At 52.1% G+C, this 25,483-nt stretch overlaps 1 protein-coding gene across 2 annotated transcripts; it reads left to right on the top strand.

Annotated features, from left to right (window-relative positions):
• XRCC1 (X-ray repair cross complementing 1) lies at positions 1-24,310 on the top strand. 2 transcript variants are annotated; one of them, XM_082369678.1, is made up of 17 exons: positions 4-185; positions 1,042-1,134; positions 10,336-10,446; positions 17,031-17,189; positions 18,104-18,178; positions 18,275-18,380; positions 18,579-18,688; positions 18,770-18,875; positions 19,279-19,537; positions 19,851-19,967; positions 20,855-20,948; positions 21,109-21,241; positions 21,964-22,015; positions 22,108-22,244; positions 23,475-23,565; positions 23,967-24,042; positions 24,148-24,310. In XM_082369678.1, exons 1-17 carry the CDS (start codon positions 135-137, stop codon positions 24,259-24,261), a joined length of 1,884 nt encoding a protein of 627 aa, XP_082225804.1. In that variant the 5' UTR covers positions 4-134; the 3' UTR covers positions 24,262-24,310. The 2 variants fall into 2 exon arrangements, with proteins under 2 accessions (XP_082225803.1, XP_082225804.1); XM_082369677.1 differs by having other exon boundaries at positions 1-185; positions 18,579-18,875.
• The last annotated feature ends 1,173 nt before the right edge of the window (positions 24,311-25,483 follow it).

The raw sequence follows: 25,483 nt of genomic DNA, 5'->3' as shown, positions 1-25,483 counted from the left end.
GGCGCGCCGCTGTTTGAAAGGCCCGAGCGTCGTGCGCTTGCGCAGTTAAGCCCGCGCCGGGCGCCCCAGCTGTCTGCACCCTAAACTCAGACCCTCCAGCATCTTCTTGGTCAGGCGAAGCCCACGACGTTGACATGCCGGAGATCCGCCTCCGCCATGTGGTGTCCTGCAGTAGCCAGGACTCGGTGAGGGACCGGCGTGGAGGAGGTTGGAAGAAGTAAAGGAATTCTTGAGGGGGCTCTAGGAGAACTTTTGGAGTCTAAAAGGGGTTGAACAATAATCAGTATCCGGGCTGCGAAGAAAAAAGAACTTTATTTGGGGTCTTAGGAACTGATATTAGAGAGACACAGATTTCCGTAAAACTGGAAGAGTGTTGGGAGAGAGAGTCAGGGGCTTATGAGGACAAAGGTCACCAGGTGGTTAAAGTCGTCTAGAGAGAATTGTAATTGCCTCTGATACAAGAAATATTTGGCTTTAAAAAATAGGCTGTCATGAGTTACTTTAGCGTAAATGTCCCATAAATAGATAGGCCGTCATGAGTTACTTTATGGTAAGTGTCCGATAAGTATCCTGAGTTTCTGGTAGACGTTCTGGATGCCTGTGTTTACTGCCATAAGTGGTCAAAAGGTCACATTCCATCCAGGCTGAGACCTGCCTGGTCACAATTCCTCAGTGGCCTCCCAGCTCCATTTTAGAGGAGCCCTTTTAGCACTACCGACTTCATTTTGATTTTCCTTTCACAAAAGGGACTTGGTGGAATTCTAAGGAGGGTCATGGGAGAATTTCTCAGAGGCCATAAGGGAATTCTAGAGAGATGTGGAATAGAGGAACTTCCAGAGAGAAAAGGAGGGATAGGGGAGCTTCCTTGGAAGGCCCAGGGGTGAATTTCCAGGGGAAAATGCTGTAGGGGACTCAAGGCAGAGTGTGTGGGGATTAATAGGGAAACTTAAATCCGGGGGATCTCAATGGAATAATCTGAGAGCTGGGGACCTAGCTCTCATCTCTGTACCCTAACTTTCCCTTTCCCACTCTTCTCTCCAGACCTACTGTGCAGAAAACCTTCTCAAGGCAGACACTTACCGAAAATGGCGGGCAGCCAAGGCGGGCGAGAAGACCATCTCTGTGGTGCTCCAGGTGATTCTGCCCCACCCCACCCCCCCATCTTCTTAGTAGGAGTCTGGAGACCCAGGGTCCTGACTCTGCTCTGGAGTTAACTGGCAGTGAGTGGAGGCACTTTCCCTTTGGGCGTCAGCTTCCTCACCCGGAAAATGAGCAGTGTGATCCCGGGGAGAAAGGTGATCCAAGCACTAGGCCAGGGATGAATCGCTGTGTGGCCCAGGTAGGTTGCTGCTACTTTCGGGGCCTCAGTTTCCTCAGCTGGAACAGAGCGAATCATTGCCATGTATCCTGCCTTCTGAAGTCTCTGGGCTCAGGGCTGGAAGGTGTCTCATATCATCTAAGCCAATCAACCTCATTTTATTTTTTTATTTTAAAAAATATTTATTTACTTATTTGGCTGCGCTGGTCTTAGTTGTGGCAGGCAGGATCTAGTTCCCTGACCAGGGATCCAGCCCGGGCTCTCTGCATTGGGAGTGTGGAGTCTTAACCACTGGACCACCAGGGAAGTCCACAATCAACCTCATTTTAAAGATGAGGAAACTGGGGCATAGGGCAGGGCGAAGTGAAGTGGCCAGTCTAAGCTACCATGTCTGGAATGCTGAACGCTTTGGTACATTCTCTGTGAAGTTGGAGGGAGGCAAAGAGGAAAGGGTAGTTTGACCCAGGATGGTTACAGAATTCCAAACAGGCTGTTCCTCTCCGGCATAAGAAACTGGTGGGAGAAGCGAGCTAGGTGTGTTGCCAAGCATCTGCTCTTTGCCAGGTGCCGCCGGCCTCGGTGTTTTACCTGTGTGACCTGACTCTTCATGGAGTTGGATAATGTAGGGGCTGTTATCACCACTAATAAGTGGCGGTGCTAAGACCTGAACCTATTGTGGGTGTTCTTAGCCACTTTGTCACGCTGCTTTGTGTTCATACCTTGGCTTTCTTGATTTTGGCCACATTCCTCCCTTCTGAATGTAGGGGGTGTTTGGGGAGGGATGTTGGGGGCAAGGCTTACCTGATTGAGTTAAAACATATTATTGTCTCTCTCTTGCCCAGTGGTTCTGGAAAAGTTTTGGTTCACAGAACCTTTTGAGAATTAGGGAGAATCTGAGAATTCTCTTCCCAGGAAAAATACACAGCCCCACAAGATTTTCTGAATGATTTTAGGAATTTAAATATCTCCTAGGTCCCTAACATAGCAAGAATAATGAGAGCCAACATTTATTCAACATTACAGCTGCCTGGGAATTCCCTGGTGGTCCAGTGGTTAGGACTCCATGCTCCGAGGGCCCGGGTTCAATCCCTGGTCAGGGAACTAAAAGAACAAAAATTACAACTGCCGGTCACCATTCTAAACACTTCACGTGGGTTAATTCATTGAATCCTCATAAAAACCCCATGACCTCGAGTCTTTTATTATCCCCTTTTACAAGGAAGAAACTAGGCCCAGAGAGGTTATACAACTTGCCTAGAGCCAATGTTTTTTTATTAGTCTTGGGACATGGATTTAAGACCCCACATGTCCCTCTTACTCACCCTGTGACCTCAGGCAAATGGTTTCTTTTCTCTGAACCTGTTTTCTCATCTGCCCATTGGGAATAATGTGATCTGAGCCCAGGGTTGTTGTGAAAATCCCGTGATGTAATGTTTGCAAAGGTGCCGTGTCAGCAGGCAGGTGTTTGTGTAAAGGGAGGGATTCGTGTGTTAATTACTGGGCGATGATTCTGCTGGGCTCTCTTATGATCAGGAACATCCCATTTGGGTCTGCACCCCAGTTGCAGTGGGAGCAAGAAGAGACAGGATATGGGGAGCGAGGGAGCCAGAGGAGCCAGACAAGGCACAGGGTTCTCTGGCCTGGGAGACCAAAGGGGATATTGCAGCTGTCACCAAAGTGGGAAGCCTCGAGAAGGGGCAGCTTGAGAAGGTGATACATTGGTTGCGATGTCCGGGTTTGCTATGACTTTGGGACGTCCAGGGGACAGCTAGCGATTGGACATGGAGCTGCAGATAGGGCTGTAGGAGTTGTCAGCACAGGGACAGGCCCTGGAGACTTGGGAGTGGCTGGATTCATTTGTTCATTCATTCATAGAAGCGCCTTCTGTAGGCCCAGCACTGTTTTAGGTACTGGGGCATAGTGCAGTGGACAGCACAAGACAAACGTACGTCAGTCCTGTGGAGACTTTACGTTGGCAAGGAAAGACTGACAGGTTAATAAGTAAAATGTACGTATGTCAGGTGACGAGTGTTAGGGAGGAAATTGCATGGTTAAGAGAAGTGAGGAGGGACTTCCCTGGTGGCACAGTGGTTAAGACTCTGCGCTCCCAATGTAGGGGGCTGGGGTTCGATCCCTGGTCAGGGAACTAGATCTCACATGCGTGCCGCGACTAAGAGTTCACGTGCCACAACTAAGGAGCCCGTGGGCCACAACTAAGGAGCTGGTGAGCTGCAAGTAAGGAGCCTGCCTATCGCAACTAAGACCCAGTGCAACCAAATAAATAAATAAATATTAAAAAAAGAAAAAACAGGAATGAGAAATGCCTCCAGTAGGAGATGAGGCAGTGGCAAGAGGTTTTTTTCTAAATACGGCATTAGGGAAGGCCTTCCTCAGAAGCTAACCTTCAAGCAGAGTGAGTTATGCAGGCACCTGGGAAAGAAACAGAGTCCAAGGCAGGCTGGCGCCTGGTAGGCTGGTGCCTGGCGGGCTGGAGGGACAACAGCGAGCCCTGTGTGTGGGTGGAGTGGAGTTGACAGGGGAGAGGGGTAGGAGCTGATGGGGTGTGGGTAGAGGACCCCTAACCTACGTAAGGCCTAAAAGCCATTGTAAGGATTTAAGCATTTACTCTGCATGAGATGGGAGCCGTGGAAGACCTCTGAGCAGAGGAGGAACAGAATGTGACTTAGGTTCTCACAGAATCTTCTATTTATTTATTTATTTGTTTATTTATTTATTTATTTATTTATTGGCTGTGTTGGGTCTTCGTTGCTGTGTGCGGGCTTTCTCTAGTTGCGGGGAGCGGGGGCTACTCTTCGTTGCAGCGTGAGGGCTTCTTATTGCGGTGGCTTCTCTTGTTGCAGAGCACGGGCTCTAGGCACGCGGGCTTCAGTAGTTGTGGCTTGCGGGCTCAGTAGTTGTGGCTCGCGGGCTCTAGAGCGCAGGCTCAGTAGCTGTGGCGCACGGGCTTAGTTGCTCCGTGGCATGTTGGATCTTCCCGGACCAGGGCTCGAACCCGAGTCCCCTGCATTGGCAGGTGGATTCTTAACCACTGAGCCACCAGGGAAGCCCCCTCTCACAGAATCTTCTGTGAGGTTTCCAGGTAGAGAATAAACTGCAGGGGAGAAGTGCTGGAGCAGGCAGCACTGTCACAGCAGTTGTCGATTTATTTCGTGTTGGAGACCCTTCGGAAAATCTGGTGGCATTTGGCACTTGCCAGCATGCAGGGTGACTCCAAACTCACCAAATGCTAATTTTGGTTCTTTTCAAGCAAGTGATAAGCGGAAACTTCAGGACACCAAGACAGGTAGATTGATCTGTGGATTTTCCTACTACTGTGTATTTTTTTCCCCTCAAATAGTATCTCACAGTATCTCTGTATTACCATCTGGGGTTCAGCCCTCTGCTCGTGACAGCCCCGCACGCCTTTTTCGTTTGTGGTGGCCGAAAGAGGCTCTGTCGCCAACCCATCACCTGCTCCCAGGAGGGCAGTTCCAGCCTCCTTGCTAACCGCTCCTGGGCCGGTGGGAGTGGCTGAGACGCAGCCCAGGTGTAACTCCCGCCCCCGGATGCCGAGGTGTGTTCTTTAGAAAAGATGTTCAGTAGCAAGGTGGACGCGTTGTGTTTCTGTGTTTCAGTGGTTTTCTCATCACCCAGTTTGCCACTGTGGTGTTTTAAAATTTCTTACCTTCTTTTGACATGACACGTGTGTACTGCAAAGCATACAGTCCAGTGAATCATCACAAACTGCAGCCCTGTGTACTGCCAACCAGATCAAGGAACAGGACACACCCCCCTCCCACGTTCCTTCGTGTCACTGCCCCCCGCAAGGGTAACCATGACCCTGATTTTTAACAGCATGGATTAGCTTTGGCTGGGTTTGATTGTACATAAATGGAATCGCACGGTATGTAGTACTTTCACCTCTGGCTGCTCTTTTCTTTCCCAGCATCGTTTGTTAGTTTCATTTTGTTAGTTTCATCCTCCCTGCTGGGTGTGGCTGCATAGTATTCCATTGTTGCAGATAACCACTGTGGTTTTATTAACTTATCAGATGGGTGTGATATGCGTATGGTGCATAAACTCAGAAGGCACAAAAAGGAGGGTATACAGTGAAAAGGAAAAATTCCTCCTCGCCACCTGCTTCCATTCCCTACCCCCACCCTCCCGATTTCTGCTGCCCAGGTCTTCCCTCCTGTGGCAGCCACTGTGAGCAGTTTCTCATGTGGCCCCCCCGGGTCACTCTGTCCACCTACAAGCATATATATCCACCCCTCCCCGCCTTTTAGAAAGTACACTGTATGTAAACAGTCCTCTCCCTTGTCTTCTTCCAAGAAACTATATCTTGGAGATCCATTGTCATGGCATCAAGTTCTACCTTATTCTCTTTAATGGTGCATCAAGTTCTATCTTATTCTTTTTAATGGTGCATCAAGTTCTACCTTATTCTTTTTAATGGTGCATCAAGTTCTACCTTATTCTTTCATGGATGTGGAACAGTTTTTTTTGTTGTTGTTATATTGGAGTAGAGTTTATTAACAATGTTGTGTTAGTTTCAAGTGTACAGCAAAGTGATTCAGTTATACAAATACATGTATGTATTCTTTTTCAAATTCTTTTCCCATTTAGGTTATTACAGAGTATTGAGCAGAGTTTCCTGTGCTGTACAATAGGTCCTTGTTGGTTATCTATTTTAAATATAGCAGTGTGTACATGTCAATCCCAAACTCCCAATCTGTGCCTCCCCGCAACCCTAGCCCCTGGTAACCATAAGTTCGTTCTCGAAGTCTGTGAGTCTGTTTCTGTTTTGTAGATAAGTTCGTTTGTATCTTTTTTTTTTTTTTTATAGACTCGGCATATAAGCAATATCATATGATATTTGTCTTGGAACAGTTTTTTTAATAAGATGTCTCTGGGACTTTGCAAACCTTCCATGTCTCATTTCTTCCACTGTCGTGAGTTCTGTCTTCCTGGGAAAGGTGCACACAAACCTGGGCCACAGATGACTCGTCTTGTGCTTAAGCCTTTCTCCTAACAGGTGATCCTTACTGAACACTCACTTGTTTTTTCTTGAGATAAAATTCACGTAACGTAAAGGTCATTATTTTAACCATTTAGAGTGTACAGTTCAGGGTTTTTTAGTATATTGACAATGTTCTGCATTCATTACTGCTGTCTAATCCAGAACATTTTCACCACCCCAAAAAGAAACCGAAAACCATTAAGTGATCACTCCCTATTCCCCTCTCCCCAGGTTGCCGCTGGCAACCACCGATGTACTTTTTTTTAAATAGGGAATTCAATTGTTTATTTTTTTTCACTCAAGTGAATTTACTGAATTAATCTGCATTTAACACTGCTGGTGTACATTTAAATCAACACTTGATATTAACCTTCTTTTTAATTTTTAAATCTTCAAGAAAAAAATATATTACTATTTTAGTTTAAACTTAAAAAAAATATATTCATTTATTTATTTTTATTTGGTTGTGCTGGGTCTTAGTTGTGGCAGGTGGGCTCCTCGGTTGCAGCTCCCCGGCTCCCCATTTGCAGCACGTGGACTCAGTTGAAGCCAGTGAGCTCCTTAGCTGTGGCTCGAGAGCTCCTTAGTTGCGGAGGCGGGCTCCTTAGTTGTGGCACGCGAACCCTTAGTTGCGGCATGCACATGTGATCTAGTTCCCTGACCAGGGATCAAACCCGGGCCCCCCGCATTGGGAGCATGGAGTAGGAACCACTGCGCCACCAGGGAAGTCCCTCCAATTTTTTTAAATTGAAGTATAGTTGATTTATAATGTTGTGTTCGTTTTAGATTTTTTTTCAGATTCTCTTCCGTTACAGGTTACTACAAAATATGAAGTATAGTTCCGTGTGCAACACAGTAGGTCCGTGTTGGTTTTCTACTTTATATGCACTAGCGTGTGTATGTTTCACTGATATACTTTTTGTCTCTGTGGACTTGTCTCTACCGGACATTTATATGAATAAGACCATAGAATGTGTGGCCTTTTGTGTCTGGCTCCTTTCACTCAGCATCGGGTTTTCTGGGTTCCTACATGTTGTAGCTTAGATCAGTGCTTCATTCCTTTTTACAGCTGAATACTGTTCCGTTGTAGGGAATATCATACAGTGTGTATCCATTCATAAACTGATGGGCATTTAGGTTGTTTCCATGTTTTGTTTTGTTTTTTTAATTTTTATTTATTATTTATTTATTATGTTTATTTTTGGCTGTGTTGGGTCTTCGTTTCTGTGTGAGGGCTTTCTCCAGTTGCGGCAAGTGGGGGCCACTGTTCATCGCGGTGCGCGGGCCTGTCACTATCGCGGCCTCTCTTGCTGGGGAGCAGAGGCTCCAGACACTCAGGCTCAGTAGCTGTGGCTCACGGGCCCAGTTGCTCCGCGGCATGTGGGATCTTCCCAGACCAGGGCTCGAACCCGTGTCCCCTGCATTGGCAGGCAGATTCTCAACCACTGCGCCACCAGGGAAGCCCTGTTTCCATGTTTTTATAAGAGATTTTTTATTTATCATAAGAAAGACGGGGGAGTACATGTGTGTGTTTAAACTAGAAGTAGTCGTATATGAAATAAGAACCATTCATTAAAATACAAATATGTACAGCCTACTAGATGGAGGGCCCCATGCTTTAAATGTGGGAGAGGCAGAGATTTTTTTTTTTTTTCAGCCACGCCCCACGGCATGCGGGATCTTAGTTCCCCGACCAGGGATCGAACCCTTGCTCCCTGCAGTGGAAGCTTGGAGTCTGAACCACTGGGCCGCCAGGGAATTCCCAAGCTGTTGAGTTTTTATGTCAAGGATTGAAAGTGGGGAATTGGGAAGCAGTGTTGGCTTGTCGTCAGGCAGTTGGGTCTGAATTTCTCTGCCAGTCACTAGCTATGTGTGACATGTGAGCCATTTATTTACCTGTCTGAGCCTCAGTTTCCCCATCTGAAAAGCTGGGAGAGTTACAGACCCTTCCTTCCAAGGTGGTTGTGAGGATTCAGTGATGCCTGGCCCAGGAAGAGCTTAGCTAAGTGTGGTAGGCAGAATAATGCCCCCCAGTAGATATCCACATCCTAATCCCAGAACCTGTGAATATGTCCTTTACATGGCAAAAGGGACTTTGTGGATGTGATGAACTGAGGATCTTGAGATGGTGAGATTGGCCTGGATGATTGGGGCGGGGGTGTGTGTGTGTGCAGCGTAATCACAAGGGTCCTTGTAAGGGAAGGAGGGAGGCAGGAGAACCAGAGTCAGAGGAGATGTGAAGACGGAAGCAGAGGTTGGAGCAATGCCATTGCTGGCTCCAAAGATGGAGGAAGGGGCCACAGCCGAGGAGTGCAGGGGCCTCTAGAAACTGGAAACAAGACAAGGAAACGGGCTTCCCTGGTGGCGCAGTGGTTAAGAATCCCCCTGCCAATGCAGGGGACACGGGTTCGAGCCCTGGTCCTGGAAGATCCCACATGCCACGGAGCAACTAAACCCGTGCGCCACAACTACTGAGTCTGCGAGCTTAGAGCCCGTGCTGCGCAGCAAGAGAAGCCACTGCAGTGAGAAGCCCGCGCACCTCAATGAAGACCCAACGCAGCCAAAAATAAATAAAATAAAATAAATTAATTTTTTAAAAAAGCTGTAATAATTAAAAAAAAAAAAAGACAAGGAAACGATTCTCCCCCAGAAGTTCTAGAAGGAATGCAGCCCTGCTGACACCTTTATTTTAGCCCAGCCAGGTTACCTGGGTGCCAGCTGTGTGACCTCAGGGAAGTGATACAACCGCTTCCTGCCTCCATTTGTTTACATGTGAAATAGAGATAATAACAGCTCCTGTCTCGCAGAGCTGTGGGGCGGAGAGAAGATACAGGTATTTCGGGTCCGCCACGTCTGAGCACTTAGATGTCCGCTGCAATGGCTGTGGGTTGTGGTTAGTACGTGTCATCTAGACTCCCTTCGGAAGGAGGACTATTATGATGACCCTCCCCTTTCACTTGTGAGGAAACTGCAGCTCAGAGAGGTTATACGCCACCCAGGGCTGCACCGCTTGGAAGTGGCAGGGCTGGATTTGAAGTCAGGCTGGCCTCCCCACAAGCCCAGGCTCCTTCCTTCCCTGGAGCGATGTTCTGCCTGCAGCAACGTGCAGTCAGTGTCCGGGCCGCCTCCCGACTGGGAGGTGACAGGGCAGATCGGACCGTCAGATGATCCTGGTGTAGGGTGGCAGACTAGGTACCTTTGGGGGTCGTAGTAACTTGTCATTCTAGGAGCCAAATAAAAGATCCCCAGAGTGGAAAGCAGGAGGCTTGCTTCAGCCGTTCCTAACTGCCTTCCACCCCCACCTGGCCTTTACTGTCAGACAGAAATGGCAGAAACTTTGGGGGAAGCCACCCTACAGTCAGCTCTTTCCTTCTTTTGACAAATAGTCATCAAGCAGCGACTAATATTGCCTTCTGACTGGCAGCGGCAGGGTGCCTGCTACATGCCAGGCCCTGAAGCCGTAGTATTTATGTGCGTAATCCTAGATAGGGTGATCATCCCCACTTTACAGGTGAGGAAACTGAGGCTCCAAGGGGTGAGCTGACAAGGCCATATAGCTAGCGTGTGGCAGAGCTGGGACTCAAACCCAGGAATCAGTGGTGAGCAAAACCAGACTAGGCCCCTACCCTCAGGGAGCTTCCCTGGAGCCCTGTGTGATTGGGGTTGGGGGTGACAGATATGCCATTTGTCTGCATAGTGCCACCAAGGAGAGCTCCGTGGTGGCGGGTTAGAGGCCCATCCGGCAGAGTGTGGCGGAGTCAGGGAAGTGGGTGTGGGAGCTTATGCAGTCGGTCGGTGAATATTTTCGAGCTCTGACTCTACACCCTGTGCTGCGTGCAGGGGACACAGTGGCCCCACTCAGCCCTGTCTTCACTGTCACCGAGTTGACTTTGCAAGGAGACAGGGGGGCCCGGATGGGGGTCATCCGTCTTCCGAGGTCCCGCAGGGAGCTGGGGAGGCAGAGCAGCACTGAGAGTGCGCTTTCCCGCCCCTGCAGTTAGAGAAGGAGGAGCAGATACACAGCGTGGACATCGGGAACGACGGCTCGGCCTTCGTGGAGGTGCTGGTGGGCAGCTCAGCCGGAGGGGCCGGGGAGCAGGACTACGAGGTAAGCAGGGCCTTGGGGTGGGCCCCCTGCTGATCCCTGCCCCAGGTGCCCCCAGCGAGGCCCCAGGCCTCCCCGGCGCCAGGCCAGGGTGGAGGCGAGTCACTCTGACCGTGGCCCTCTGGAGGAGCCCAGGGTTCCAGGAGACAAAGAGCAGACCCAGGTGATGAGCTGTGTGCGGCAGGGACGGGGCGCAGGGACGGGGCGCAGGGACGGGGCTGAAATTGCAACATGGTTGCAGAAACAACCAGAGGCACCTGTTTGTTCTACCATTCAGTCTGCTGCTTGAGAGCAAAACTCCTTTTTTTCTGGTCCCAGAACTTCTGAGATGTCGCAGCCAATTGGGATTCCGAATTGCTTGGGGTGCCTCTCTTAGTTACTTTATTTGTGACAAATGTTTACAAGCCTTTTGCTCTATTACAAATACAGTAAATCCCTTACATATGAATGAGTTCCGTTCCGAGAGCCCGTTCGTAAGTCCAGTTTGTTCATAAGTCCAACAAAGTTAGCCTAGGTACCCAACTAACACAATAGTATAGTACTGTACTGTAATAGGTTTATAATACTTCTCACACAAATAATACATAAAAAACAAACACACAAAAAAAAACATTTTTAATCTTACAGTAGAGTACCTTGAAAAGTACAGTAGTACAGTACAACAGCTGGCATACAGGGACACAGTCGCATCTTTGAAAGTTCACAACTTGAAAGTTTGTATGTAGGGGACTTACTGAATTTTAAAAATTGGCCCAATCCGCTTCCCTGGTGGCGCAGTGGTTGAGAATCTGCCTGCCAATGCAGGGGACACGGGTTCGAGCCCTGGTCTGGGAAGATCCCACATGCCGCGGAGCAACTGGGCCCGTGAGCCACAGCTACTGAGCCTGAGTGTCTGGAGCCTCTGCTCCCCAGCAAGAGAGGCCGCGATAGTGAGAGGCCCGCGCACCGCGATGAAGAGTGGCCCCCACTTGCCGCAACTAGAGAAAGCCCTTGCACAGAAACGAAGACCCAACACAGCCATAAATAAATAAATAAATAAACCCAAAAAAGTTTAAAAAAAAAAAAAAAAGTAAATACTATTTAAAAAAAAAAAAAAAAATTGGCCCAATCCTTTTTTTAACCGGTTGAATGAATTCGAGCCGGAGTGGTGAGATCATAATGAGCCAGCTGGTCAATCAGCGAATTGATTTTGGGTAAAAATAAACCTAGTGTGAAAAAGAGAGGTTACAATTTTAAGTGAACAAATCAGTTTTCTACAAGATACGGTTTTTTTTCTTGCAGTGAGAAATTGTTTTCAATTGAGGTATATTTCTCATATAATGAAACGCACAGGTCAGCGTTTTGACAGATGTACACACCTGCGTAACCGTCCCCCAGATCAAGACGTAGAGCATCGCCGGCCTTCCTGAAAGTTCCCTCGTGTCCCTTTGCAGTCACTCCTGCCACCCTCAGCTCAGGTCACCACTGATCTCTTTTCTTGCCTGTCCTAGAATTTCACATAAGTGGAATTTTATAGCATGTGTTCTTTTTTTGTGGCTGGCTTTACTCAACATACTGTTTTTTTGATGTTCTAACATATCATATATATGTCAGGGGTCTGTTCCACCTTATTGTTGAGCAGTCTCACTGTAAGTGTAGATCTCAATTTGTTCATCCATTCTCTTGTTGACGGGCATCTGGGCTGTTGCCACTTTTTTTTTGGCCATGCTGTGCAGCCTACAGGATCTTAGTTCCCCAACCAGGGATTGAACCCAGGCCCCAGCAGTGAAAGTGCTGAGTCCTAATCACTGGACCGCCAGGGAACTCCCCACCATTTTTTTTTTTTAATAAATTTATTTTATGTATTTATTTTTGGCTGCATTGGGTCTTTGTTGCTGTGTGCGGGCTTTCTCTAGTTGCGGCGAGCGGGGGCTACTCTTTGTTGCGTTGCGCGGGCTTCTCATTGCGGTGGCTTCCCTTGTTGCGGAGCACGGGCTCTAGGCGCACGGGCTTTAGTAGTTGTAGCACGCGGGCTCCGTAGTTGTGGCTCGTGGGCTCTAGAGCGCAGGCTCAGTAGTTGTGGCGCACAGGCTTAGTTGCTCCATGGCATGTGGGATCTTCCCAGACCAGGGCTCGAACCCGTGTCCCCTGCATTGGCAGGCGGATTCTTAACCACTGCACCACCAGGGAAGTCCACCACTTTTTGACTATTATGAAAAAAGCTGCTGCGAACATTCTTGTACAAGCCTCTGTATAGAGATCTCTTTTAGGTAAATACCTAAGAGTCGAATTGCAGGGTCTTCAGGTAGATATATGTTTGAACCTTATTAGAAATGGACAGTTTTCCAAAATGGTTGCACCAGTTTATATTCCCTTCAGCAGTGTACGAGTTCTCTTTGCTTCCCATCCTTACTTCTGCTTGATATTGCCAGTCTTTTAAATGCATGCGTGTTGAATTTTATCAAGTGCTTTTTCCACCTTACAAGGTACAAGGTACATTTTAACCAGTGAGGTTTTCCTTGAACACACATTCTTATTCTAAAGGTTCTAGGGAATTCCCTGGCGATCCAGCGGTTAGGATGCCACGCTCTCACTGCCGAGGGTTCAGATTCCATCCCTGGTCGGGGAACTAAAATCCCACAAGCTGCGTGGTGTGGCCAAAAAGATAATAATAAAATAAAAGTTCTATAAGTTGTAAAAAGACAAACTAAGGCACATTATGTTTTGAAGAGTTTATTTGGGCTAACAATTCAAATCAGGCAGCCAACACTGAAAAATGATTAGGGGTGCTGTGTGGATGGGCTAGGACAGAGATTTTTAGAGAGAAAACAGGGAAGCAAAGCAAAGCAATTATTTAATTGGCTAGAGCTTAAATGGTTCCCTTACTTGGGAAAATCTAGTGACTTGACTTGGCTCTTCACGATTAGTTGATTTCATTTTCTTAGATTCGAGTCCACCAACTCTGGCTTAGATTTTGGTTGGTTTACTTAGGCTACCTAAGGCACTAGAGTCACTGAGTCTAATGGCCTCCCTGTTTAAAATTTTAAATAAAATCAACGGTCTTTGGAACTATAAAAAAAAAAGTTTTCTGTTCTTCTTGGCAAACAGATTTAGATCAAAATTCTACTTTATGATTATGGAAACAGAGTAAGTGCATTTTTAGCTAAAACTTTATCTAATCGGGCGTGTGAATCTTTATTATTCTTATCTTATCTACCTAGAAAGGTGGAATGGTTAGCTTAGGGCTTGATCTTTTCAGAGTCTGAAAACCCCTATGTCGATAGTCTCCCATTCTCTCAAGATTTTTAATTAAACTTCTGCTGGAAGTTTTGTTATAACTCCTAGCCAAGACTGAATTAAAGACTCTGGGCCTTATAAGGTCTGGCTTCTGCCCAGAGACTAGATACGGTTGGAAGAGCCAAGAAAGAAAAGGAAAAAGGGCCGAGCAGGGCTGGTCCACGTTGATGTCACCCATACAAACCAAGCCAAAGGCACATATTTTAATAACTAGTGACATTTTCTACAAAATCATCAACATTAAAAAAATATATTTATTTATTTATTTGTTTATTTGGCTGCGCTGGGTCTTGGTTGCGGCATGCGGACTTCTTAGTTGCGACATGTGGGATCTAGTTCCCTGACCAGGGATCAAACCTGGGCCCCCTGCCTTGGGAGCATGGAGTCTTAACCACTGGATCGCCTGGGAAGTCCCAACATTTTTTTTTTTTTAACCCCTCCAAGTTCTGCAAAGGGGATATCTAAGCTTGCAAGGTTAACACAGTCTAGAGAATAAAGGTTTAATCCTAGAACCTTAAAGACAGTATTGGATAATAAAACAACTGGAGTTGTTTTCTCTTCACAATGAATGGGAGGAGAGTATATTCAGAGGGAGGCTCCCCCTTAGTGTGGGTGGCAGCTGCCAGCCACAGCTTGTGTTGCCCCTTCATTTAGTCACTAGATGGTAATTCAGCTCTCCCATCGGCTCAAAATCAGCCCTTTTATAAACAAGTGTAGTCAAGGCCAGGGAGCTGGCTTCCCTTCTGTATAATTTTTGTCATCTTTGCTGTTTCCTGTTCATAATCAAGAGCTGAGCACAGAGATACCTAGTTACAGTCTATGTTTTTCTCAGAAAAAAGCTTTTGTTTTCTAATTTCACAGCATGTCATTTAGAAAAGAGACTAAGTAACAGATTATACCCAACTAAAGATGGCTTACTGCCTAAGAATATTTATTGTTTCCTTAGGAGGGAAGTCCAGCATTAGGCAGACCCAGAGTTGATTGGGCAACTGAACAAAGTCAGGGTGCTTGGTTGGGCACCTCTTGATTCTTTTGGTCTTGCCCACATGGTTACAAGATGGTTGCCATTGCTCCATCCATCACCTAGTAGCATCCAAAGCAGAAAGTGGAGGAGTGGAATGGCAGAAAAGCAGTGGTTTTCTTCCATCCTCTGTTTCTCTTTAATGAAGAAGGAAAATCTTTCCCAAAAGGCTCCAGCAGCCTTCCTCTTAACATCGAATTGCCCATCCTTGGACCAGCCACTGGCAGAGGAAATCAGACCACTTGGACCAATCATGGTTCATCCCTTAGTGTTGGGCACGCAGCTCTTCCACTGCTTTTCAAAACTGCCTGGTCAGTTTTTGTTCCTTCATCATACTGTTAATAGCTCCGTTTATTTCTTTAGACTATTAAACACAATTACTTTTATATTGTGTGTTTGATAATGTCAATATGTGCAGTGTTTGTGGGTCTGAGTCTGCAGTTTGTGGTTTCTGCTGACCCTAAATCATGGCAGCCTGTTTCCTCATGCCTCATGGGTGTGTGTGTGTGTGTGATTGTTAATTCTTCTTTTGGGGAACGTATCTGTGGGAATTCTTTGAGGGCCTGGTTTGAAGTACGTTCCTCCAAAGAGGATTGGCCCCGGCATCAGGTGATACTACATACATGGGACCACTTAAAATTTTCACCTTGGGTTTTTCCACGCAGATAACTAGTGTGGATTTTTACTCCAAATCCTTGAGAGTACAGACCTGCGGTTAGGAGTCTCCAGAGAGAATTTTTCAGCTTTTCTCTGCTGTCCCCCCAGAGCTAAAGCCTCCCACTGACTCTCCCCACAAGGCACATTTCTCCCTAATTTACCCACAGAAGGTGTTGCCCGTTGGAGAGGCCCAGCTCTCTGCTCTGTGGCATGGTCCCTAAGATGCCTTTCTTCTTGACTTGGAGCACAGGCTTTCTTTCCTGGTCCCTCCTGCTCCCACCACCTAGAGCCCTTTAAAATCAAGCTCTCTGCCACCTGGAGTCAGCAACGGGGCAAACACCAACATCATTGCCACCCACTGTATCAGTCAGGGTCCCACCAGGAGACTGAAACCACACCAGTTAGTTTAACAGAGAGAATTAACGTAAAGAATTAGTAACGAGGTATTGAACTGAAGAGGCCAGAAGACTAAGGTGGGACGTGGAAGCAACTGCAGGGAGCAGTCACCACCCTTAGGGTTGGAGGAACAAAAGGAAGAGGTTGGCATGACTGAAGGGTAGATGTTTCGAAGCTTGGAGGTGGGGCCCTTGGAGCTGAAACTCAGACCCTGAGGAAGGGGAGCTCCCTGGCTGGTTCTGGTATGTCCCTGAGAGGGTGCAGTGAGGCCAGTTCTGCAGGTGTTGGGAAGCTGCAAACTGGGTTCATCTGCCGCCCCGGGGGAAGAACAGCTGCAGACGAAGGAGCGAAGCACACCTGGGCGCTGCTCGGGGGATCTGCAAGAAGGCTCAGATCCCGCCTCCCTCCTCCAGCCTTGCAGCCTGTCTCTCTAGCTCCCCCTGCTGGCAGAGCCTGACAAAGAGCGGCTGGAGATTAGAAATGTCCCCAGCATCCCAGAGCTGAGCCACCAAGGGTGGGGTGTTTTGTTTTGTTTTGTTTTGTTTTTCTTTTAAAAGTATTTTTTTGTTTTTCTTCTTTTTTATTTTTTCTATTTTATTTTATTATTTATTTATTTTGTTTGTTTGTTTTTTGAGGGCGGGTTTGAACTGAGAGACAGTCACTTAGTAATGGGTGCAGCTCCCCTACCTCTTTGGATTCTGCACTGTAATTTCTGGCCTCGAATACTTCCCTTCTGCTGACTCAGCTGTGCATTTCAAAAAGGTGTTTGAGGGAATTCCCTGGTGGTCCAGTGGTTAGGACTCCAGGCTTTCACTGCCAAGGGCACAGGTTCAGTCCCCGGTCAGGAAACTAAGATCCCACAAGCTGTGTGGTGCAGCCAAAAAAAAAAAAAAATACAATAAGGTGTTTGAATATTGTGCCAGTCATTGTGAATATCCTCTGCTGGGAGGGCTCCTGAAGCTCCCTATCCTGAGGGTTCCCGCCGTGTGGCCAGATGTGGAAGACTCTGGAAGAATTTAGAGAAGTGGAATAGAAGGATCCCTCTGGGGCCTGTGTCAGAGAAGGACTGACTGGAGGCCCAGAAATGAGAAGGGTCTAGAGGCCTTGAGGCAGGTTGAGGTACAGCTGGATCTGGCGACTCCCTGGTCCCTGCTCAGGCCCCTGCCCTCTTTCAGCCCCTAGGAGGTGTCACTGAAACCAGCCAGGCCTGGTTCTCATCCTCTGTGCCTTTTCCCAGGTCCTTCTGGTCACCTCGTCTTTCATGTCCCCTTCCGAGAGTCGCAGTGGCTCAAATTCCAACCGCGTTCGCATTTTTGGGCCCGACAAGTTGGTCCGGGCAGCAGCAGAGAAGCGCTGGGACCGCGTCAAAATTGTCTGCAGCCAGCCCTACAGCAAGGTACCCAGGGTGGGAGTGGGGTCCTTGGTCCTGAGCCATGAGAGAGGCGAGAGGCCGATGTTGAGTCCCAGAGGGCTGGGAGGACCGGACAGTTGGTCTCCCCGTGGGACTTCAAGGAGGCTGGGTCCCTGCATTCTCTGAAATTGGTTTGAGGTCCTCCCCATATAGGAATCTTCGCTTCCTGGAGGAAGATTAGGAAGGATGACCTGCAAGACCTCAGGGGAATTGGGAGGGGGAGCTGCTGACTTGTTGGAGATGGGGCCTCGTAGAATTGGGCCTCAGAGTTAATATCACGAGATCTGGAGTCGGAACGCTGGTTTAAAACCTGGCTTCTCCACTCCTTAGCTGTGTGACCTCTGGCTTCAGTTTCCTGATCCTTATGGGGTTGCTGTAAGTTAGGGATGCTAAGCTGTGATGACGAGACCCGAGTATGTAATGACAGCACACAGTAAAGGTATACTTCTTATACCTCTGGATCTGTCCCGGGACGTGTTTGGCCAGTCATCCCGGACCCAGTCTCCTTCCATCTCATGGCTCTGCATCCACCCAGCAGAGGGGGAAAGAGTCTGGAGCATTTCTGAGTTCCAGAAGTGATACCCAGCCCTCCCTCTCATTCCACAGGCAGGAATTTGGCACGCAGAGTGGATTCGCTTAGACACCCAGTAGCCTTTGCCAGTTGCTCTGAGGCTCAAGGAGCTGATGCATGTAAAGGGCTTTGCACCGAGCCTGACCTCAAGTTAGGGCTCAATGACGGCTTGCTGTTATTATCCTTGTCATTATCATGGGGGCACTTCCCCAGATGTGTGTGTCCATAGGAGGGAAAGAGCCAGAAAGGGGTTTCTGTAAATAAAAGGGATTGGGGCCAAGCCTTAGTCCTTGGCCAGACTCCCTGATTCCCTCCCCTCCTCTCCCAGGATGCCCCCTATGGCCTGAGTTTTGTAAGGTTTCACAGCCCCCCAGACAAAGAGGAGGCCGAGGTCTCATCCCAGGTAAGCTCTACCTGCCACCGCCCAGAGCCTTCTCCCCACCTCTTCACCCCCACCTGCTGACAGCCCTCCCACTGCGCTGACCTTGTGGGACCTTAGAAAGTGACCAAGCTCGGCCAGTTCCGCGTGAAGGAGGAGGATGAGAGCGCCAGCTCCCTGAGACCCGGGGCTCTCTTCTTCAGCCGGATCAACAAGACCCCCCCAGGTGAGTGCGGGAAACCTGGGTCCTGAATGAGTAAAGGCCGGGGGCCTGGACTCCTGGGTCTGAGGGAGGAGGGGCCGGGGGCCTGGACTCCTGGGTCACTCCCGGGTCTTGGGAACAACACTCTGTGTCCCATGGATAGGAGCCGAAGGGTCTGAGGGTCCAGCCCTCTCAACCTGGCTCCGCTTTCTCCCTCTGCAGTCGCAGCCAGTGACCCAGCAGGACCCAGCTATGCAGCTGCTACACTGCAGGCCTCCAGTGCCGCCTCCTCGGCCTCTCCGGCCTCCAAGACAGTAGGCAGCACCTCCAAGGTGAGATCATCGGACCCTGGTGGGGTGGAGAGGGAGGAGGTGAGCTGGAGGCCTCAGCCCATCCCACCCCCTCATCCTCAGGAGTCCCCCAGAGGCAAGAGGAAGCTGGATTTGAGCCACGAAGAAAAGAAGACCCCCAGCAAACTGTCCGCCCAGCCCTCACCACCCGCCCTCAAGAGACCCAAATGTGAGCAAACTGGATTCCTTGTTCCTACAGGGGCCTGGATCCTGGGTCTGGGGGAGGAGGGGCCAGGGGCCTGGATCCTGGGTTTGGGGGGGGAGGGGCCGGGGGCCTGGATCCTGGGTCTGGGGGAGGAGGGGCCGGGGGTCTGGATCCTGGGTCTGGGGGAGGAGGGGCCGGGGGCCTGGATCCTGGGTTTGGGGGGGGAGGGGCCGGGGGCCTGGATCCTGGGTCTGGGGGAGGAGGGGCCGGGGGCCTGGATCCTGGGTCTGGGGGAGGAGGGGCTGGGGGCCTGGATCCTGGGTCTGAGGGAGGAGGGGCCGGGGGCCTGGATCCTGGGTCTGAGGGGAGAAGGGGTGGGGGTGTAGCCCTACACCTACTAACTGAATCCACTCCTTGGCCTCCCCAGTGCCAGCTCCCACCCATACCCCAGCCACTGCCCCTGTCCCTGCCGCAGCACGGGGGGCGGCACCAGGGAAGCCCCGTGGAGAAGGCGCTGAGCCCAGGGCCCCCCGCGCCGGCCCGCAGGAGCTGGGGAAGATCCTCCAGGGTGTGGTGGTGGTGCTGAGCGGCTTCCAGAACCCCTTCCGCTCGGAGCTCCGGGACAAGGCCCTGGAGCTGGGGGCCAAGTATCGGCCAGACTGGACTCCAGACAGCACCCACCTCATGTAGGCCTGCGCCCCCTCCCCACGCTCCCCGCTGCCCCTCCTCTGCCTCCCTTCGTCTCCTCCGTGTTGCCTTCTCTCTGTTACTTCACCTCTCTCTATCCTCTGCCTCTTGTTCTCTTTCTATTCTTCCCTCTGATTCTTAAGTCTTTCCCTCGGCCTCCCTGTGTCTTTTCTGCTTCTCCCACATCTGCCCCGTGTCCCTCCCTGTCTCTCTCTGTCTCTCTCTCTCTCTCTCTCTGTGCCCCTTGTCTCTCTTTGCTCTTCACCTCTCAGATCACACCAGGCTGACACCCTCCATTCCGCTCCCTGCCAGCTGCGCCTTTGCCAACACCCCCAAGTACAGCCAGGTTCTAGGCCTCGGAGGCCGAATCGTGCGGAAAGAGTGGGTGCTGGACTGTCACCGCATGCGGCGGCGGCTGCCCTCTCGGAGGTGAGGCCTCACCGCACGCATGTGGTTTACACACGCACACCCCGACCCTGCCCCTTGTCCCCATGCTGGGCAGTGTCAGGGATCTGGAGAGAAATCAGGCCGGGCCCTGCTGGCCCAGAGTCAGCAGACTTCCCACAGGAGGAGGGGCCGGGGGGGGGGGGTGGGGGGGGTCGGGGGGGCGGTCCGTGCAGGGCTCTGGGAAGTCTGCTTAGCGAAGGAAAAGGACACTGCAGGCTGGAGACACAGCATTCCCAAAGCCTCAGGGCAGAGAGCGGAGTGTTGGGACCCGTTCACATTCCTTCACCCGAAGCCCCTGCTCGGCGCCAGGCTGGGCTGTGCAATGCTGGCCCCGGACGTCGGGTCCTGCCTTCGAAGGCCTCTGACTTCGATGAGGGGCCGGACTTAGCTCTAAAACAGTTTGGGGGCAGGCCCAAGGGGAGGACCGCAGTGAGCTAGGGGTCTTCACGGAAGAGAACAGGTTCGCCAGGCTGAACAGAGGCGGAGAGCATGCCTGGGCGGAGGAGCCAGGGTTGGGTCAGCCTGGTGTGTGCCCGGAGGAGCTGCAGGGGCACTTAGCGCCTAATGAGAAACTGACTTTGATTCTCAAAGGGGAGAATTATTTCTGGTTTTTTTTGTCGTTCCCTTTCTGAAATGAGTCATTTCTTCCTGAAGAGGGAAGGGAAGCCAGGAAGTGCTCTGGTCTCCGGTGTGGGTGCCTGGGGGTCTCTGGGGCCCTCCCTGGAGCTGGGAGGAGGGGCCACGATTGCCACCCTGAGTATTTAGTAAATACTGAATAAATAGCCAGTGCCTGTTGCCTCCTAAGCCCCCTCCCCACCTCCCCCAGAGGACACATCTGCTGTTTGTCTGAGGCCTGATTCCTCCCCCAGGTACCTCATGGCTGGGCCAGACTCGAGCAGCGAGGACGAGGGGGGCTCTCACGGCGGCAGCAGTGGGGATGAAGCCCCCAAGCCTCCCCGAAAGGTCTGATGCCCCCGGCCTGGGCGGGGGAGGGTGGAGTGGGGGGGGGGGACATGGGTGTGTCATGGTACCCAAACTCTCCACTCCCGCCTCCTGCAGGCGCCCCCCACGCTCACACCCACGCTGCCCCTTCCGTCCTTGCCGACCCACCCTCCCTCCTCAGCGCCCCCAGACCAAAGCCAAGCCCTCTCAGGCAGCAGGACCTAGCTCACCCCAGAGACCCCCAACCCCAGAAGAGACCAAACCACCCTCACCAGGGCCCCAGGAAGATGCTGACACCAAGGGGGAGCAGTCAGGTCAGAGCCTGAGCGGGGAAGGGCCGGGGGCCTGGATCCTGCGTCTGAGGGAGGAGGGGCCGGGGGCCTGGATCCTGCGTCTGAGGGGGGAGGGGCCGGGGCCTGGATCCTGGGTCTGAGGGGGGAGGGGCCGGGGGTCTGGATCCTGGGTCTGAGGGGGGCGGGGCCGGGGGCCTGGATCCTGGGTCTGAGGGAGGAGGGGCCGGGGGTCTGGATCCTGGGTCTGAGGGAGGAGGGGCCGGGGGCCTGGATCCTGGGTCTGAGGTGGGAGGGGCCGGGGGTCTGGATCCTGGGTCGGAGGGGGGAGGGGCCGGGGGTCTGGATCCTGGGTCTGAGGGGGGCGGGGCCGGGGGCCTGGATCCTGGGTCTGAGGGGGGAGGGGCCGGGGGCCTGGATCCTGGGTCTGAGGGGGGAGGGGCCGGGGGTCTGGATCCTGGGTCTGAGGGGGAGGGGCCGGGGGGCCTGGATCCTGGGTCTAAGGGGGGAGGGGCTGGGGGCCTGCATCCTGGGTCTGAGGTGGGAGGGGCTGGGGGTCTGGATCCTGGGTCTGAGGGGGGAGGGGCTGGATTCCAGGCAATGGATCTAAGAGGATTTGGAGGGCCACTGAGGCTGGGGGTTGGGATGCCTGCGTCTGTGCTCAGGCGTGAGACTGGGAGGGAAGGTTACCAGTCTTCCCAGAAGAGAAGGCAGGGGCCTCGCATTGACTAAGCTTCCATTCGCAGGACAGGACAATGGGGCAGAAGATTCTGGGGACACCGAGGATGAGCTGAGGAGGTAGGGTCTGGGCTGGGGGTCAGGGTGGCCCTGGCCTGGGGGAGGGGCGTCTGGTCTGCATGCTCCTGCCCCACCCCTCTTGGCCTCTCCAGGGTGGCTGAGCAGAAGGAACAAAGGCCGCCCTCCAGCGAGGAGAATGGCAAGGACCCGTACGCAGGGTCCACGGATGAGAACACGGACGATGAAGGTCCCCCGGAGTCTCCCAGTCTGCCGATTCCCGAGCTCCCAGGTGGGAAATCCTCCCTCCTGATGTGGGATTTGGCCCTGTTACGTCTCTGCCATGACTTGCCCCAGCCCGTCCTGGGATGGCTGCTGCCCCCTGTGACTTGTCTTCCAGGCTCCTCACCCCCAGTCCCTGGCCTTTGCCACCTCCTTGTCCTCTTAGGCCTGTTCCCTTCCCTTCAGCATCCTCTCCTGACTTCCCTCTCTGTCCCTGTCCTGACTTCTGCTGTGACCACTTCCATCACAGCCCAGCCCCAGGCGAGACCCCCTTCGGCTTTCCACTCCCTCACGGCGGGGGCCTCCCACTCCCTAGGCTTCAGGATCACCCAGGGGCTTTTAAAATCTGCAGGTGCCCAGGCTCCACCCCACCGGGTTCAGCTTTGTCAGTGTGTGGCGGGGCCTGGGGAACATAGGTGCTGTGGGCGCTGATCTCTGTTGGGACCTACGTGATGCCAGCATTGTTATTCGTCACCCCAGACATGATCAGGGGGGGCGTGGGGCAGGGCCAGGTCAAGAATGAAAGGAGAGGGGAACTGCCCTGGCGGCCCAGTGGTTAAGACTCTGGAGTCTGTGCTCCCATTGCTGGGGGCGCGGGTTCGATCCCTGGTCGGGGAACTAAGATCCCACATGCTGCGCGGTGAGGCCAAAAAAAAAAGAGAGAGAGAATGAAGGGAGAGCCGGGCAGTCAGAGGGTCTGAGCAGAGGTGAGGGTCAGTGGCCACTGGAAGAAGCCGTTTCTGCTTGGTTCCTCATGGGTGATGGGCAGGAAAGTACTTTGATCCTCCAAAGCCCCAAACATGGCATTGGCCAATTGATGGAAAATCGTGTCAAACTGGAACGAGGAACCACCCTGAGGGTCAGAGCCAGAGAAGGCGCTGATTAAAAAGTAGTGGGACAGCCATGGTGAGGAAGTGGCAGGATGTGAAATTTCCAAGCCAGGCCAAGCTAATGAAGTGATTGACCTGGTGTAAGAAACATGTTGCAATAATAGTAATTGTGTCTTTTATCATTCTTGCAACAAAACGAAGCAAAACTCCCCAGAGGCTCAGATGGGTCTGGCCGGGAACCACTGCTTGTCATGGATTATTCCCGTGCCAGGCTGTACACGGACACCCCTTTCCCCCTCCGGCCGCTGCGCTGGCCTTGCTGTCCTGCCTCTGAGTGTTCTGTGGCTCCTGGCTGGTGCCCTGGGACTCCAGGGGCCTCACGCTTGGCTCTCCCGCCATCTCCCCTGCAGACTTTTTCCAGGGCAAACACTTCTTCCTGTACGGGGAGTTCCCGGGGGACGAGCGGCGGACGCTCAGCCGTTATGTCACAGCCTTCAACGGGTCAGTCTCCGGGGACAGGGGAGGCAGGGGAGGAGGTGCGGTAGGTCGTGGGGAGAAGGGCCGTCGGGAGGATGGAGAAGGGCGGACCCCCAGGCTGGGCACAGGCTGTGGAGTTCCGTGCCGGTCCTGTTCACTCGGCTGGGCAGCCCTGGACGCATAGCTTCCCCTCGGGTTCCTCTTCTCTAAAGCGAGGCTCCACGCTGCCCTTCTGAAAGGATTGGCGCCTGCGGGAGCTGTCGGTTTCGGGGCTGTGGCGAGCCTGGCACGTGGGAGAGTGGGCGACCCGCAGGCGGCCTATAGGGGACGTAGGTGGGGATGGAGAATGGCCTCTGAGGATGGTTGGGGAGTAGGGTGTCAAGAGAGGGGACACCGATTCTCTGCCTCTTTTCTTCTCCTGCCAGGGAGCTTGAGGACTATATGAGCGACCGGGTACAGTTTGTGATCACAGCACAGGAGTGGGACCCCAGCTTTGAGGAGGTGAGTCCTGAAGGGGCAGGGAGAGGGAGACCAAACCTGCCCTAGCATCCCCCCGACCCCCTCCTGGCTCACATGTTCCTGCGTGCACCCCACCCCACCCTGCAGGCCTTGATGGACAACCCCTCCTTGGTGTTCGTCCGTCCCCGGTGGATCTACAGTTGCAACGAGAAGCAGAAGTTACTTCCCCACCAGCTCTACGGGGTGGTGCCCCAGGCGTGAAGTATGTGCTCATACACACGTGGGTTTAATAAAGGTGACTTGGTTTGGAGCGGCTGCCCCTCTCACCCGTGTCTCCCGGAACCCACAGCAGGTTCCCCGCTTTCTGTCTTATGTTTGGTTTTGCTTCCCCTCTGAAGGCCGGGTCTTTGGGCTGCCTAACGACTCCTGTGCTGGGGTCCCGGAAAGAACGAAGGGCTCTCTGTCTGGGGTCTGGTAGGGAAGGAGCTCTTTGTCACTTCTTCGGGGTCCCTCCCCCCTTTGGTGGCAGGTGGCAGGGAATTAGGAATCTGACACTCAGCACCACCCTCAGCTGGTCTGACCCCCCTGGAGCCCATTCCTGTGTCTCGGTTGTCCCTCTGGGGGTCCTGGACTAGGGGCTGGCATATTCATGGGATGGGCCTCTCTCTCTGTAAGTCTCAGCTCTCTGGGCCAGGGACATCTCCCTTTCTCCAGGGCTCTCAGAAGTAGCTGTGAAACCGTCACCAGTCTGGTTTGATATCACCTCATTTGGGAGGTAGAATTGGGGGAAGGGGCATTTTAATCACCCCCCCCCCAAATCCTGAACCCCCTTCAAGGCTCCACCACATTTAAGGTGGGAACTGAACTGGGCGTTAGAGAATCAGGGTAGAAGGTGGGATGGGGCCATGGTGTGGGCGAAGGCCGGGCAGTGGGAGCCAGCCTGGTGCCCGGGGGGCAGGTGAAGGAGCACGCCCCTCTGGTGATGAGGCTTCAGGGGCAGACCGAGCTGGAAAGGTGGGCACAGGCCTGGCAGCTGTGCCGTCCAGTGCAGCAGCCGCTGGACACACGTGGCTACTTAGCCTTAACGACAGGGACTTCCCCGGCAGTCCAGTGGTTAGGGCTCCGCGCTTCCACTGCAGGGGGCCCGGGTTTGATCCCCGGTTGGGGAACTGAGATCCCGCATGCCTCGCGGCGCGGCCATAAATAAATAAATAAATAAATGACTAAAACTTAAGGACAGTGAAACGAAAGGAAAAATTCACTTCCTCAGTTACACTGGCCACAGTTCAAGTGCTCACTGGCTCCTGGGCTGGACAGCACGGATGGAGAGCCTTTCCCTCGCTGTAGAAAGCAGGACAGGGCGGTCCAGAAGCACTGTGAACGGCAGGCTGAGAAGCTCGGACTTCATCCTGGGGAGGTCAGGAAGGGGTCAAAGGGCAAAGGGCAGGGTCAGAGCTGGGTAGCAAATGACCACCAACTTAGT

Source organism: Balaenoptera borealis, assembly GCF_965194805.1.
Source record: "Balaenoptera borealis genome assembly, chromosome: 19".
NCBI lineage: Eukaryota > Metazoa > Chordata > Mammalia > Artiodactyla > Balaenopteridae > Balaenoptera > Balaenoptera borealis.
Note: the sequence above shows the minus strand (reverse complement) of the source record. Positions and strands in the feature narration are given on the sequence as shown.